This window comes from Giraffa tippelskirchi, chromosome 6 (assembly GCF_054371585.1).
Source record: "Giraffa tippelskirchi isolate mGirTip1 chromosome 6, T2T-mGirTip1v1.2.pri, whole genome shotgun sequence".
NCBI classification, from domain to species: Eukaryota; Metazoa; Chordata; class Mammalia; order Artiodactyla; family Giraffidae; genus Giraffa; species Giraffa tippelskirchi.
In genome coordinates, this window is record NC_137280.1 from 90,943,580 (window position 1) to 90,958,854 (window position 15,275).

General features: G+C 52.6%; 2 protein-coding genes across 4 annotated transcripts in view; one reads left to right on the plus strand and one right to left on the minus strand.

Annotated features, from left to right (window-relative positions):
* The window catches only part of COL5A3 (collagen type V alpha 3 chain), a 44,446-nt gene extending 39,588 nt beyond the window's left edge, over window positions 1-4,858 (minus strand). For 2 of the 3 annotated variants that reach the window (XR_014056103.1, XM_081498140.1), the window contains exons 1-4: window positions 4,631-4,853; window positions 668-826; window positions 395-584; window positions 163-319 (exon numbers count right to left, since the gene is read on the minus strand). Coding sequence is in view for 2 of the 3 variants with exons in the window: in XM_081498140.1 (XP_081354266.1) it covers window positions 163-319; window positions 395-584; window positions 668-826; window positions 4,631-4,718 (594 nt within the window). In the remaining variant the exon portion in view is untranslated. Of the gene's footprint in view, window positions 1-162; window positions 320-394; window positions 585-667; window positions 830-4,630 lie in introns of all 3 variants that reach the window. The other variant, XM_081498139.1, reaches the window with a different exon arrangement.
* Window positions 4,859-7,155: 2,297 nt separating this feature from the next.
* Window positions 7,156-13,659, plus strand: RDH8 (retinol dehydrogenase 8). The gene is made up of 6 exons (XM_081498142.1): window positions 7,156-7,258; window positions 9,953-10,114; window positions 10,763-10,942; window positions 11,943-12,036; window positions 12,396-12,579; window positions 12,690-13,659. Exons 1-6 carry the CDS (start codon window positions 7,156-7,158, stop codon window positions 12,903-12,905), a joined length of 939 nt encoding a protein of 312 aa, XP_081354268.1. The 3' UTR covers window positions 12,906-13,659.
* The last annotated feature ends 1,616 nt before the right edge of the window (window positions 13,660-15,275 follow it).

The window sequence follows — 15,275 nt, forward strand, 5'->3', positions numbered from 1 at the left end:
TACCAGCTGAGTCACAAGGAAAGCCCAAGGACACTGGAGTGGGTAGCCTATCCCTTCTCCAGTGGATCTTCCTGACCCAGGAATCGAACCGGGGTCTCCTGCATTGCAGGCGGGTTCTTTACCAACTGAGCTATGAGGGAAGCCCAATCACTGAAAGGCTACCTCAAAAGTCTCCTCTCCAAGGTCCTGGGTCCCCAGCACAGTGAGTCCCGCTGTACTGATGAATCGAGGTCCCTGAGCCAACATGGGGAGCTGAGGTTCACAGTCAGCCACCAAGGTCACCATCCCACCGTCCACACTGACTGCCACACGGTGCCACCTGCAAGCGCACAGTCTCAGTGGAGGGGTGCTCCTCACCCACCCTCCCGGGATCCCCCACCCTCCCCATATTCACCTGCCATCCGTGAGGTTGACTTGCTGGGGGAGGGGGCTGAAGGAGTCACCTAGGAGGTCCAGAGCTGGCCCCAAGGCCAAGCCCAGCTGCCGGACACCGCCCTCATCATAGACAGATAGAAGGACAGAACGGTTGGCTGGCTGGCCCCGCAGAATGATCAGGATGGAGAAGTTCTCAGGAAAGTGCCCATCTGGGAGGGCAGAGGGAAGAGGGCAGTTCATGCTGTGACCCCAGCTCCCAGGTTGACCCACAGCCCCTCTGGCCCAGACTCACCTTGGAAGAGCTCCCACGTGGGGACACCAAGTGTGCTGGTCTTGCCCACCCGGAATGCTCGGTCACCCTCCGGGACCCTCTGGGGGCACAGGCCGGGTCCCTCAGGGATCCCAGCCTGGCCCCCCCGCATGCCCAGCGCCTTCAGCACATCCACAGGATCTGCTAGAGAAAGAAGGCGGGGTGCGGGGCAGTTAGAGCAAGCCCAGGACTCTGTGTGAGCAGCTCCAGTTTGGAGGACTCAGTACTCCCAACTGTGTTTATGGGTCAGGGGGAAGGAGCAGGCCTGGGACCCATGCTCCCCTCACCCCTCCACAGCTGTTCCGGCCTCATCAGCCTGTTGACTCCTGTTTTTTTCCCTTGGTTTTTGGTGAGAAGAAAAAAAAAAGCTGACCTAGTTCTGGGATGAATCAAAGCTTCCTGGCCTGAGCCCCAGAGCCAGGCAATCCCCCTCTCCACACTCCCCCGCACCAGCTCCTTGGGGCTGCTTCCCAGGCCTGAAGCCCCCTTGCCAGGGGAAACCCGCTTAGAGAGGAGGGGCTCCTTCTGTATGCTCTTCCCACCTCTTCCCTTGGCTCTGCTTCCTCTGACCTCCTCCCTCTGACCACGCTCATCCATGACTTCCTCTGACAACCTTCACCCATGACTTCCTCCCTCTGGCCACCACCTCTCCTGGCTTCTTCCTTCTGACCACCATCACCCACGGCCTCCTCCCTCTGACCACCATCACCCAGGACTTCCTCTCTTTGACCACTACCACTTTGGATCTCTTCCCTCTGGCCACACTTTATCTGATCCCCACTGTTTTCAGGCCATGCCCTCTGACCTTCCTCTGCCTGACCCTGACCGTCTCCTTCTGACTACCCCCTGACCTCTTTCCTCTGCCTATCCCAGTCTCTTCCAACCTGTGACCTCCCCATTTTATCACCCTCTTTGACCTTCTCCTCTGACCACCTCTCCCTGATAACCTCCTGACTTCCCCCCTCTGACCCTCTCCCTCTCATTCCAGCAAAGGAAGAGACTGGTCCAACCAGATCCTAACCCAGGCTGTCTTACCAGCCCCACCCTGCGCAGCCTGGCCAGTGCTAAGTAGAACCACATGGCTTGGGCAAGGGTGGGCGGGGTCCTCCTCTGGGCCCAAAGCCCCTGCCTGATCCCCCTCCCCTCAGCAGACTGTCCCACTGACCCTCTGACCCAGCCTCTTGGCAGGAGCCAGATTCTGCCGAATCTGCCATGACCTCACCCCGGGGGCGGCTCGGCTGAGCTCACCACTGGGGAGCCAGGGTGAGGGGCCAGACTTGGGGGAGATCGGGGCTCAGATGTGGGCTTCCCATCCCTGCTCCTCCTGGGTCAGATCCCGCATTCACCAGACTCTACAGAGCCCTGTTCCAGCCTCAGCTCTCTCTTGCCCCAAACTTCTTCTGCTATTTTTCCTTCTCTCCCCCTCCCTGCCTTCTCCCCATCCGACTTTCTGTGTCCAACTCTGAATCAGTCCCTCTCGCTCTCCCTTTTGCTAACTCACACTCGCTCTCACTCTCTAGCTCTCTCTGTCTCTGCCTCTTGGTACTTCCATGGTTCTCACATCTGTTTTTCTCTGCATGCCTCTCTATCTCTGTGTGTGGATTGCTTTCCCCATCTCTCTCTCTCTCTCTCCATACCCACTCCCCCCCAACTCTGCTGTTTCCACTAGCCCCATCTTTAATTGCCTGAATTGCCTGTTCTGTGGCTGGGCTGTCATTAAGAGGTATTTGGGTTACAGCCCCCTGGGGCTAAGATCTGGACTCCCAGGCTCTCCTGACCACAAGGGTCACTCCTGGGTGGAATGATCAGCCCAGCTGCCCTCTCTCCAGGCTGGAGCTCCAGGGAGGGCTGAGATCCATGATTCCACCCAGCGTGGCTCTCCCAGACTCTCCTTTCACCTGGACTCAGAAGGATCTCCCTTTGACCAACTGCTCAATCACATTTTAAAAGTCTTCCCCATCATCTAACCCAAATGTCTCCTACTTCAATCTGTGTTTCTTCTGTCATGGCCTTTCAGAAACTAACTGCCCTTTCTTTTCATGGCTGGCTTGGTGACAAGGAAACACACAAGAGGCATTGAGTTCTGCCTGCAGGGCCAGGAGGTGGGGGTCTGTCAAGCACCCAGCTTGCCCTTCTCCCCACAGACTCTCCTCGGTGCCGATTAGATGCTAGGCGGGGTCTAGGATGTGGAGGGAGGCAGGCTGGGACATGGCTGGGACCCCTCAGATGTGTAGGGGAGCTTAGGTATGAATGTGCAAATGTGTATATATGCTACAGTGTATGTGGGCAAGACTGTGCAAGTGTGTATATAACTCTATATGGTCCAGGGACTAGCTGAGCATGTGCTTTGTGGTGTGTCTATGTCTGTGAGTATTTGGCCTATGATGGAGTGTTTAGGTGCAGTTCTTTGACTTGTTCTGGGGTCCCAGGAGTGAGTCAGAGGTTCTGCAGGTGATTCAGGAAAATCTGTGATTGTAACAGCTCAAACTCGAGCGAGATGCAGACGTGGGGTTATCTGTGAGACTGTGGCCAAGTCAGCGAGTGAGTGACTGGTTGAGAATATTTTACTGCTTTGTGTGGATGCCAGTGGAAGAACGTGTGACAGTTTGAAAGCGTAGGCGGGTGACAAAAGCTGTGGCCGTGTGGCAGACGGCTGATGGGGTTGCCTGGGCATGGGTACCAGGTGTTTAACATTCTTGGTGTCCCAAGGGCCTAATATTCGGAATGCATGCCTGAGATCGCACGACTGTGTGGATGTGTGAGCCTGGGAATGGGGCATAGGCTAATTTGAGATTATCCGCATGAGCAGGGACCTCTCTGAACTGCCGAGAAAGTGAGAAAGTTGGAGGGGCCAGGGTGCTCGGTGAGGGGTGGGCTGCGTCTGAGTTCACCTTAGCGGAGGATTACCGGGAGGGCTTGACTTGGGGTATCTTAGACCAGGGAAGCCCCCTCAATCACACTTGAAGAACCACTACCTTCCCAAAGCCCGGGGCGCCCCCGACCCAGAACCCTGAGGGGCGGGGCGTGGCGTCCTGCCAGAACCGCACAGCTGGGCGTGCGTCAGCGCTGACTCATCCGTCCGGCGGCCCCCGGGACCCCCTGGGGGGGGCCCTTGAAATTCCTCGGGAAAAACACCCGAAGCTTGCTGAGCTTGGGGGAGCAACTTCCAGTCCCCCCACCACCCGGCCCGCACTCCGCCCCTCCCTTTCCTGAGCCCCGCCCCGTCTCGCCCCTCCCCAGGGCCCTCCCGAGGCCCTGTCCATGGTGCTGATCCCGGCTCTGGGGAGCGCAGGGTGGGGGAGGGGGGCAGGGATGGGTGAAAAGGAGGTGGGCGCGCGCTAACTGGGGTCAAAGGATGAAGAGGAAGAATACGGTGAAGCCATTTGGGGAGTCGCCAAGGGAGCTCTGAATCCTAGGTCAACCCTCTCCCCTACAAGTCCCCACCCACCACCCCCCTTAGAATGATCCTCGTGGGCAGTTCTTTACCTGTTTATCCTCCAAGTCACAACCACAGCCCTCATAGAGTCACCCAGAGACACACAATCACACGCATAACACGCGCGGTTATTCTTAAACTCAGCCCCACACACAGACACACACTCGCAATACAATTCAATCACAGATTTGTCCAGGGATCATCCCATCACCCATATCCACACAATCGTCAACTCCCACTCCGAGCACACACATAATTTCACTCTAAATGCCCCCAAGCTCATGGCTGCGTACGCACACATACCTATAAATTGTATGCATTCCCATGCACGCACCGCAAACAGGGTCACAGAATTCCATGCCCCCCCAATTGTCACACCCGCAAACCGCCCAGAATCAAACACTCGCGACCCACGCAGCGTGCACACCCCCCATTCCCCACTCCGCGGCGTCTTTGGGAGCCTCGCTGGACCCTACACTCCAGGTCCTATTTCCCCTCTCCCGGCTCACCGGCCTGCGTCCGGGGCAGAAGCTGCAGAGAGGCCAGGAGCAAGCAGAGGCCGGCCCACGGCTGGCCCGGGCCCCGGCGACTCCGCATCCCGGCGGGGCCCACACTCAAGGCGGGGGACCAGCCGGGGCGGCTGCGGGGCGCGGCGTCTCCTCGGGCTCGGTGCAGTCCCTCCGCGGCCGACTCCACTCGGGATCCGCAGGAGACTGCCCAAGACCCCGCCCTGGCCTCGCCCTGCGCTCCAGCGCCCGGCCAGGCGGAGCTCAAGGGAAGGGGGGCAGCTGACAGCTGGTGTGGGGAATTGGGAAAGTTTGTGCTGAGCGCTGATTGGCCGGCTAAGGGTGGAGCCCTGGGCCGGGAGCTGGGCCCTTTTGCCCCACCCCACAGTAGCGGAGAGTGAAAGAGCCGGCTTAAAACTAAATATTATAAAAAACTAAGATCATGGCACCTGGCCCCATGACTGCAGCCATGAAATCAGAAGACGACTGCTTCTTGGCAGGAAAACAATGACAAACCTAGGCAGTGTGGTGAAAAATAGAGACATTACTCTGCCGACAAAGGTCTGTATAGTCAACGCTGTGGTCTTCCCAGTGGTCAGGTACAGTTGTGAGAGTGGACGGTAAAGAAGGCAGAATGCCAAAGAATTGATGCCTTCGAAATGTGGTGCTGGAGAAGACTCCTGAAACTCCCTTGGACAACAAGGAGATCAAACCCGTCAATCTTAGGGAAATCAACCCTGAATACTCGTTGGAAGGACTGATGCTGAACCTGAAGCTCCAGTATTTTGTCATCTGATGTGAACAGCCGACTCACTGGAAAAGTCCTTGATACTGGGGAAGATTGAGGGCAGAAGCAATAGAGGGCATCAGAGAATGAGATGTCTGAATGGCATCACCGATGCAATGGATATGAACTTGGGCAAACTTCAGAGATGCTGAGGGACAGGGAGGTCTGGTGTACTGCAGTCCATGGGGTCGCAAAGAGTCGGACACGACTGGCCGACTGAATAACATCAGTAACAGTAGCGGAGGAGGGTCACTCCCACCCAGCCTTAAATTCCGGGGTCCCAGACTTTTTCTCCAAACAGGCTCTGTTGAAGATCTTAGTCACTTTCAAACCTGCAGCCTCCATCTAGGGCCTGGAATTACAGGGTAGAGCTTTATACCAGATCCTTTCTGTCTCAGTCAGGCCCACCTCACCCACCTGCCTGACCCCACAATAAGGTACCAGCCTCACCCCCTGCCTCTCCTGTGTGTGCTCAATCATGCCTGACTCTATGGAGACCCATGGGCTATAGTCCACCAGACTCCTCTGTCCATGGAATTCTCCACACAAGAATACTGGAGTGGGTTGCCATTTCCTTCTCCAGGGGATCTTCCTGACCTAGGGTCCAACCCGGGTCTCCTGCATCACAGGCAGATTCTTTGTTGTCTGAGTCACCAGAGAAGCCCAAACTCTTAATCTTCAAATAAAGCCCCCCACTTTCATCCTCCCTGCACTTCTCGCAGACTCATCCCAGCGGGATGTCCCAGCCGAAACCCCAAATCCTCAAGCATTTCCCCATTAAATCAGGGATGCTGATACTACCCTCAAGCAGGGCACTGCCGCAGGGAGGGGTGGACCCCTGCCATTCCTGGGGTGAGGCAGAATGCTCCCTTCACCCCACTGGGAACCCTCCCCCACCCCAGTGTAAGGAGGACCTAGGGGGTCAGGTCAGGCGGAGCAGTCTGTGCAATTGAACAAGCTCAGACAGGCAGGATCTGAGAGAGCTTCCGCAGGGAGGAACCCAAGGGGCGTGTCCCGGGCCCTGAGCTGCCCCGCCCCCCATGGGGAAGAAGGAGAAGCCTCCCTCCCGGCCTCTGACTCTTAGACAAAGAGACTTTGTGTCCCTGGGGAGAAGGGGGTGGGGACCCATCTGGCCTGAGGGGGAGGGGGGCCCTGAGTGGGAGGAGGAGAGGGAATCTCAAGTCACTCCTCCTCCCCCTTCAGGGACACCGGAGGCTAAGATTTTCCTAGCTGAAGACCCATAAGGTTCCTGCCCTGCCCTGTTTTGTTGGGAAGTTCTTCCTATAGTCTAACCCCATCTTCTACAATTTCTATGCGCTTTCTCTCTTTGAAAGGACCCTTCTGGGACCACACTCTCTCCACCAGAGATTCTTTGCCCAGGGTAGAAACAGCAAGAGAACACCCCTGCTCATTTCCCATGCACCCCAAAAACTACCAGCCCTGAATAACTTATCATCATAACAAAAGTCCCCAGTTATGAGTGTATGGGGAGGAGAGGAAATATTTGACAGATAAAAAGAAAGGACTATATTGAAGTTAAGGGATTCTCCTCCCCTCCCCCGCCACCTCCCCGCCCCGTGGCTGCTTGTGCAAGTTCAGTTCATAATGAAGGGATCCCAGGGTCCCTTCACGCTGCTGGGGATCAGGTGGAGGGTGCTTAGGAGAGAACAGATGAGTAGATGACAGGTGGCGGGAGTCAGGTGCTGGCCAGTGGAGGTCACGCGTCCAGGGAGGAATCAACATGGCCGATGCACCCCGGACTGTACTCATCTCAGGATGCTCCTCTGGGATTGGCTTGGAACTGGCAGTGCAGCTGGCTCATGACCCCAGGCAGCGCTACCAGGGTAAGGGGCCTGGGGGTGGGGAGGACAGGCTGGGAAAGACAGGAGTGGGCATGGCTTCCCAGGATCCCCCAGCTCTCCCTGCACTAGTCCATGCCTTCAGCTGCCTTGGTGAGCTTGGGGAGAACCCAGAACACCCAAGAGGTCCCCTTCCCACCTCTGCTTGTGAATCATCCCCCATCCAAAGAAAGTTTCTAATGCACCTATTGGTTCTCAGGTTTTAGGTGTGGAAATACAGCTGCGAAAAAAAAATAGACAAAAATCTCTGCCTTGGGCAGTGATATAGTAGGCGAGGAGAGGGAAGACAAATACTAAACAGATATTTTAATTGTATTATATGGCTAGTGCTGATGAGTGGTCAGAAGCAAAATAAAGGAAGCGGGGTGCGTGTGTGTGATATTTTTAGAAGGGCTGGCTGAGGAGGATTTTTCTGAGGTTTCACTTAGGCATTACCCGAAGATTCCCCTCCCCCACCCCTCCCCAGATTACTACTCAGTGATAAGCCTCTTAAGTGACCCTGACCTTGAGGGTTGGGGGGGGGGGCTGTAGGTCTAAAGACTTGGCTTCCTGCAGCCCTAGAGTCAACGGCCCCAATCTGCACCCCACCCAGAACCTCTGACCCAGAGCGCACTAGAGTCGAAGCAGCCAAAGGGCCATTACTTAATAGGAGGATGCAAGGGTGAGGACATTGCCCCACTTGGCAAGGCTGCTTCTCCCAGGGCTCTGCTCTCTGTCTTAGAGACATGCACAACTTTGGCAAAACCCATGGTCGGAGGAGCCTGGCGGGCTACAGTCCATGGGGTCGCAGAGAGTCGGGTTTGACTTAGCAACTAAACAACAAGGATAAATTAGGCAAGAAACTTCATTTGGTTGAGACTTGGTGAGTTAATGGGGATAATAACATTATCTATGTGTTCTGATTACTACTGTTAAAAACAGAGCACCTCCAAATGTATGGCATACAAGAGCTGTGATCACCTATCTTGAGAGATTTAAAAAGGTTATGAATTTGGAAGAGCTCAGCTGGGCAGTTCAGCCTCAAGGTCAAAGGCTACAATGAGAACAGAGGAGACTGGAACATTTCAGGGTTGGGCAGACATCTCTCTCCCTTCCAGCCATCTCGGGGCTGCTTCATGTGGTCTTTCTGTCTGGGCTGGCTTGGGCTTCCTCCCAGCATGGTGGCCTCAGGACAGGGCTGCTATAGGGTGGCTAAAGGTTTCAAGAGTAAGTATTCCAGCAAGCAAGGCAGAAACTGCAACATCTTTTCCATCCTAATCTCTGAAGCCACACAGTGTTACTTTTACCACAGTCTATTGATTCCCAGCTAGTCACAGGGGGGATTCAAGAATCAGATTTCATGACCTGCTGGGTGAGAAGCTACATTCTAGAAGAGCATGAGCAATAAAAGATGTTGTGACCATCTTTGGAAAATAAGTCAATGACCTAATCATAGGATTCTTGTGAGGATTAGAGTTAGCACTTATTAAAAAGTGTTTAGCATAGTATATGGCACATAGTAGGCGTTCAATAAATTGGAATCTATGCTGATGATGTAAATGTGGCTATTCATACTTACATGTGCATATTTGCACATATGTTGACTTTATTTTTTTATTGGAGGGTAAGGTGGCGCTAGTGATAAAGAACCCACCTGCCAATGCAGGAGACATGAGAGACATGGGTTTAATCCCTGGGTCAGAAAGATCCCTTGGAGAAGGAAATGGTAACCCACTTCAGTATTCTTGCCTGGAGAATCTCATGCACAGAGGAGCCTGGTGGGCTACAGTCCATGGGGTCACAAAGAGTTGGACACAAAGTGACTTAGCACAGCACAATGGCTTTACAATGTTGTGTTGGTTTCTGCCATACAATGCAAATCACCCACAATTATATTATATCCCCTCCTTCCCCACTCCCATTCCTCTAGGTCATCACAGAATGGAGGCTGGGCTCCCTGTGTTATATAGCAGCTTCCCACTAGTTACCTATTTTACACATGGCACCCCACTCCAGTACTCTTGCCTGGAAAATCCCATGGACGGAGGATCCTGGTAGACTGCAGTCCATGCGGTCGCTAAGAGTCGGACACGACTGAGCAACTTCACTTTCAGTGTATATATGTCAATGCTATGTTCTCAATTCATCCTACCCTCTCCTTCCCCCGCTGTGTCCATTCTCTACGTCTGTGTCTCCATTCCTTCCCTGCAAATAAGTTTACCAGTACTGTTTTTCTAGATTCCATATATATATACATTAATATACAATGTTTGTTTTTGTCTTTCTGACTTCTTCACTCTGTATAACAGGCATATGTTGACTTTAGATGTGCAGACATTTCTTTTCTCAAACTAATCTGTTCTATGTTTATTTTATTGTCTTACCTACTGGTTTTGAATTCCACAAAGGCATGCATTTTATCTTATTTCATGTGATAGCCTCTGCACCTCAAATAGGGCATAGGGTAGAGTGGATGCTCGATAAATGTTTGCTAGATGAATGGATGGATGGATGGATGGAGGTACATATAAATGTCTGTACATAAGTAGGCATTTATGATTGTATGGTGAATGTAGATGTATAAACCTATGGGTCCCCATTCCTCTGTGACATTCCTCATGCAGTATCACAGGAACATGGAAGTTCACTCATAGGGTAAAGGAACCCAGTGCCTGCTCCAACTCTGCTCTCTGTTCCCAGTGGTGGCCACCATGAGGGACCTGGGAAAGAAGGGGACACTGGAGGCAGCTGCTGGGGAGGCTCTGGGTCAGACCCTCACCGTGGCCCAGCTGGACGTGTGCAGTGATGAGTCAGTGGCCCAGTGTCTCAGCTGCATCCAGGGAGGGGAAGTGGACGTGCTGGGTGAGTCTGAGCATCCCCTGGGGTCACTTACCTCCTCCTTGGCCTAAGCAGAGATCCTCAATCACAGCAAGCCCTCTCCAGTGTCTGGGAACCAGCCCTCTTGTTTCACCAGTAACCTCTGACACTGTACGGAAGGGGTAGACCAGTTGGCTAAGAGCCCAGGCTACCATTCAGTTTATTAAAGTTACAAAAAATAAATTGAGACCTGGGAATAGGGCGGATTTTTTTTTGAATGGAACTTCTCACATATGAAGAAAACCATACGTGGTTGGGGAAATTAATTTGATGAGTCATTGAGGGAAAGGAGCATGATGAAGAAGCAACTCATGGTCCCTAAATGGTCCTCTAAGGAGGGTGGATGTGGCTGTTTTGATGCAATTTGGGGTCAGAGCTGAATTGCTCATGCATTGAAGGGGAGCCTGTTCCCAGCAGTCCTCTTCCCCACCCAGGATTAAGAGTACCCTATAACAAACGTTAAACTATATTTAAAGATTTTCAAGGCTCCACATTTGTCCACCCTAGATACCCTGGATTAACCCCAGACTTGGAGTGGGGGAGGGGTGGGATGATTTAGCGAGTGTCCCTGGGAGAGTGACCCTAGAAGGGTTGGGGGACTTCAAAGTAACCCTCACCCCTACCTCCGCTTAGTGAATAATGCTGGAGTGGGCCTGGTGGGGCCCCTGGAAGGGCTCAGCCTAGCTGCCATGCAGAACGTCTTTGATACCAACTTTTTTGGGGCTGTCCGTCTGGTCAAAGCTGTGCTTCCCAGCATGAAGAGGAGGCGACAGGGCCACATTGTGGTGGTCAGCAGCGTCATGGGGCTACAGGGTGAGTCCTGAGGATCCAATGCTGGGAATCCTCCCAGTGTCTGACCCTCCCCCAGCTGGAAGGATGGCAACTAGGTTTTAACTCATATTCCCTAAATAGGCCTGCATTGAGAAGAATACTGAACTTCAGGAGGAAAAAAGTTCTGGGATAGATTAATTATGTCTACCATGGTACAGGAATAGACAGAGCTGGTATACATGCTGCCAATGGCCATCCACATCCATTATCAATCCCACTTCTGGAGACCTCCAAAAATCTCTTCCAACCATCCCACAAAATTCAAAGGAACTATCAGCACTCCTCCTGAGACCCCTTCTTGCCAGATCCCACCAGACCCCAGATGTCTAGATCTGAGACTCTGAGGTTCTGCAGGAAATGGAGTGGTGACTGACTAGTGATGTCCTCTATGGGCCTACTATGGAGGCCACCTACTTGCCATCCTTGTGCCTGGCTCCTTCCTCCTCGAACCTCTCTCAACTTCCTTCCTCTCCCTGGAAACTTCCTTGGAGCTGCCCCTCACCCCAGCAGCCCCCTAAGGAATCCACCCTACTTGTAACCCTGACGAGGGTTATCTACAAGGAAAATCTACATTTACCCAGCTCTTTGGCCCCCCTCTTCCAGCTACGCTCCCTGACTGTGGGGGGACACATTCACTGTTCAACAGGGGCCAATAAAGACCCTGGTGAGTGGGGCTTGTCTTGGGGACCCCAGGAATCCCATGACCAACGGCCCAAGCATTTAGAGGATGGAGGGAAATAGGAGAGTTCCCTGGACTAAGGATGGATGGAACACTGCAAGGAAGAGGTGGGACCTGGCACCCCAACTTCATCCTGACCCCACATGGTCCCATAACACACTACCATACACCCATCACAGTGGCCCCAGATATCCTCTGATCCCTAAATCATCTTTGCTCTGTCTCCCAAGACCCCATCCCTCTGGACCCACCAAGCCCATCACCCAGACCCCCAAAGGGCCCACCTTCCTGCCATCCTCTCAGGTGTCGTGTTCAATGAAGTCTACGCGGCCTCCAAGTTTGCCATGGAGGGGTTCTTCGAAAGTCTGGCTGTCCAGCTGCTACAGTTCAACATCTTGTGAGGCGGGCATTTGGACAGTGATGGGAGGATGGAGGCAGTGACTGGACAGACAAGGAGAGAGGAGTAGCAGAGGAAACGGGTGGGAGCAAGGAGGCATGAAATAACAATGGGAGACATGGGGAAGTGAGGAGAAAAGAGGGACAGTATTGGAGATTTTCCTGGTGGTCCAGTGGTTAAAACTTCACTTCCAATGAAGGAGGCATGGGCTCAATCCCTGGTCGGGAAACTAAGATCCTACATGCCACGCAGCCACAAAAAAAAACAAAAACAAAACAGAGACAGAGACAGTATTAGACAAAATGGGGTATCTGGCATTTTGGGGGGCACCAGACTCTCTCCCCTCCCCCTTTTCTCAGCATCTCCTTGGTGGAGCCAGGCCCGGTTGTCACAGAATTTGAGGGCAAGCTCCTAGAGCAGGTTTCCACAGCCGAGTTCCCAGGCACCGACCCTGACACCCTGAGCTACTTTCGAGATCTGTACCTCCCAGCCTCCAGGGAGCTCTTTCACAACGTGGGACAGAGCCCACAGGATGTAGCCAAGGTGAGGTGGGGCCCGGAGCCCCAAGACATGGCTCAGGTATGTGAGGGGGCCCTTCCCTACAGAAACCCTGCCCCTCCTTGGGTCCCAGAGCTCAGGGCTCCACCCCACAGGTCATCGTCAAGGTCATCGGCTCTGCCAGACCACCCTTGCGCCGACAGACCAACATCCGCTACACTCCATTGACCGCACTCAAGGCCATGGACCCCTCCGGCAGCCTGTATGTGCGAACCTCCCACCGCCTGCTCTTCCGCTGGCCACGCCTCCTCAACCTTGGCCTTCGGTGCCTGGCCTGCAGCTGCTTCCGCACCCCAGTGTGGCCCCGATGAACAGAGCCTCACCCATCCCTCCTCACCCCTGAACAACCAGGCCTCTTTAGTTCACACCCCTCTCTGGATGTATGACCCTTCACTCATTTATTCATTCATTCATTCAACAAACTCTGCCTGACACATTTTTGTGTCTAGGTATTGCTGGAACCCAAGAGAGCACTCAGCCTCCAGGCACAGACCCCTCTGTGGTCAAGGCTAGGAGCAGAGAGAGCAGACCCTGGGATCCTGGCATCCTGGGCTGAGGAGCCCAGATCAGAGAGCTGGAGTTGTGTCCAGGAAGGCAAGGAAGGTTTCCTGGAGTGTGGGGGGGTGGGCATTGTCCCTGGACCTTGAAGGATGAAACAGGCTGTCTCAGTCAACCTCTGGACTTCATTATCTTCAGTCTGGGGATTTAGGAATGATCCAAACATCCACATCCCTCCTCCCCTCCTACACACACACTCAAAGCTGGCTTGACTAAGGGGTTTCCAGACTTCCTGGTCACATACTCCATCAGGAGCGCTTCCCAGGTGGCACTTGTGGTAAAGAACCTGCCTGCCAATGCAGGAGATATAAAAGATGCAGTTTCGATTCCTAGGTTGGGAAGATCCCCTGGAGGAGGACATGGCAACCCACTCCAATATTCTTGCCTGGAGAATCCTCATGGACAGAGGAGCCTGGTGAGCTACAGTCCACAGGGTCACAAAGAGTTGGACATGAATGAAGCAACTTAGCATGCACACATTCCATCAGTAAAATATGTTTGCATACACACCAGCAATGTATGTATATTTTTTCATAAAATATATATTTGCAACTAATAGTAACCACTGTAAATAATAAAGCTCAATTTCTTATGTATAAATAAAAACATTAAAAAGAAATGGGGCCTTTCTCACACCTATTAGCATGACTACATTTTTTAAAATGCCCAGAAAATAGCAAGTGTTTGCAATAATGTAAAGAAATTGGAACCCTGTGCACTGTTGGTGGGCATCCCAGATGGATCAGCAGGTAAAGAAACCACATGCAATGCAGGAGACACAGGAGACTCAGGTTCAATCCCAGGGTCGGGAAGACCCCCTGGAGAAGGAAATGGCAACCCACTCCAGTATTCTTGCTTGGAAAATCCCATAGACAGAGGAGCCTGGCCAGCTACAGTACATGGGGTCGCAAAGAGTCGGACACGACTGAGCACCTGGCACATTAGGCATTAGGCATGCACTGTTGGTAAGAATGTAAAATGGTGCAGCCACTATGGAAAGTGGTATGGCAGTTCCTCAAACAATGAAATGAAATTATCATATGACTCAGCAGTTCCATTCCTGGGTATTACCCAAAAGAATTGAAGAGATATTGTACACCCATGTTCAGAACAGCGTTGTCCACAATAGGCAAAAGGTGGAACCAACCCAAATGTCCATCAACAGATGACTGGATAAACAAAATGTGATCCATCCGTACAGTGGAGTATTTATTCAGCCTTAAAAAGGAAGGAAATTCTGACATATGCTAAACCATGGATGAAAGTTGAGGACATTATGCTGAGTGAAAGAAGCCAGACACAAAAGGATAAATAGTTGATGATTCCACTTATATGAGGTCCCTAGAGGAGTCAGATTCAAAGAGACAAAGTAGAATGGTGGGTACCAGGGGCTGGGGAAGGGGGAATGGAGAGTTGGTGGTTAATGGAGCTAGAGTTCCAATTCTGCAAGATGAAGAAAGAGTTCTTGGAGATGGATGGTGGTGACAGTTACACAATGATGTGAATGTGCTTATCACTAATGAACTGTAGGGGCTTCGCTGGTGGCTCAGTGGTAAAGAATCCACCTGCCAATGTAGAAGACATGGGTTCAATCCCTGATCGGGGAAGATCCCCCAACCGCGGAGCAACTAAGCCTGTGTGCCACAACTGTTGAGCCTGTGCTCTAGAGCCTGGGAGTCACTGTTACTGATGCCCTGGAGCCCTAGAGCCCATGCTCTACAACAAGAGGAGCCACTGCAATGAGAAGCCCAAGTACCACAACTAGAGAGAAGTAGGGAGTAGTCCTCGCTCGCTGCGACTAGAGAAAGGCTGCATGCAGCAATGAGGATGCAGCACAGCCAAAAATAAATAAGTACATTTTAAAAAAATCTAGTCAACTATACTCTTAAAAATAGTGACGAGGGACTTCCCTGGTGGTCCAATGCATAAGACCCCATGCTCTCCATGCAGGGGTGCAGGTTCGATCCCTGGTCAGGGAACTCAGATCCTGCATGCCTCAGCCAAAAAAAAAAAAAAATAGTGAAGATGACACATTTTGTGTCGTATATACTTTGCCACAATTTAAATTTTTTTTAAGCCAATAAGGATTCCATCTGAACCCTGAGACAAGTGTCCCCCAGGTT

Coding starts and splice junctions, on each gene's coding strand:
- RDH8 (XM_081498142.1), top strand. CDS start 7,156: ATGGCCGATGCACCCCGGACTGTACTCATCTCAGGATGCTCCTCTGGG. Junction 12,037..12,395: donor CTGCTACAGTTCAACATCTT/GTGAGGCGGGCA, acceptor CCCTTTTCTCAG/CATCTCCTTGGTGGAGCCAG. Junction 12,580..12,689: donor GCCCACAGGATGTAGCCAAG/GTGAGGTGGGGC, acceptor TCCACCCCACAG/GTCATCGTCAAGGTCATCGG.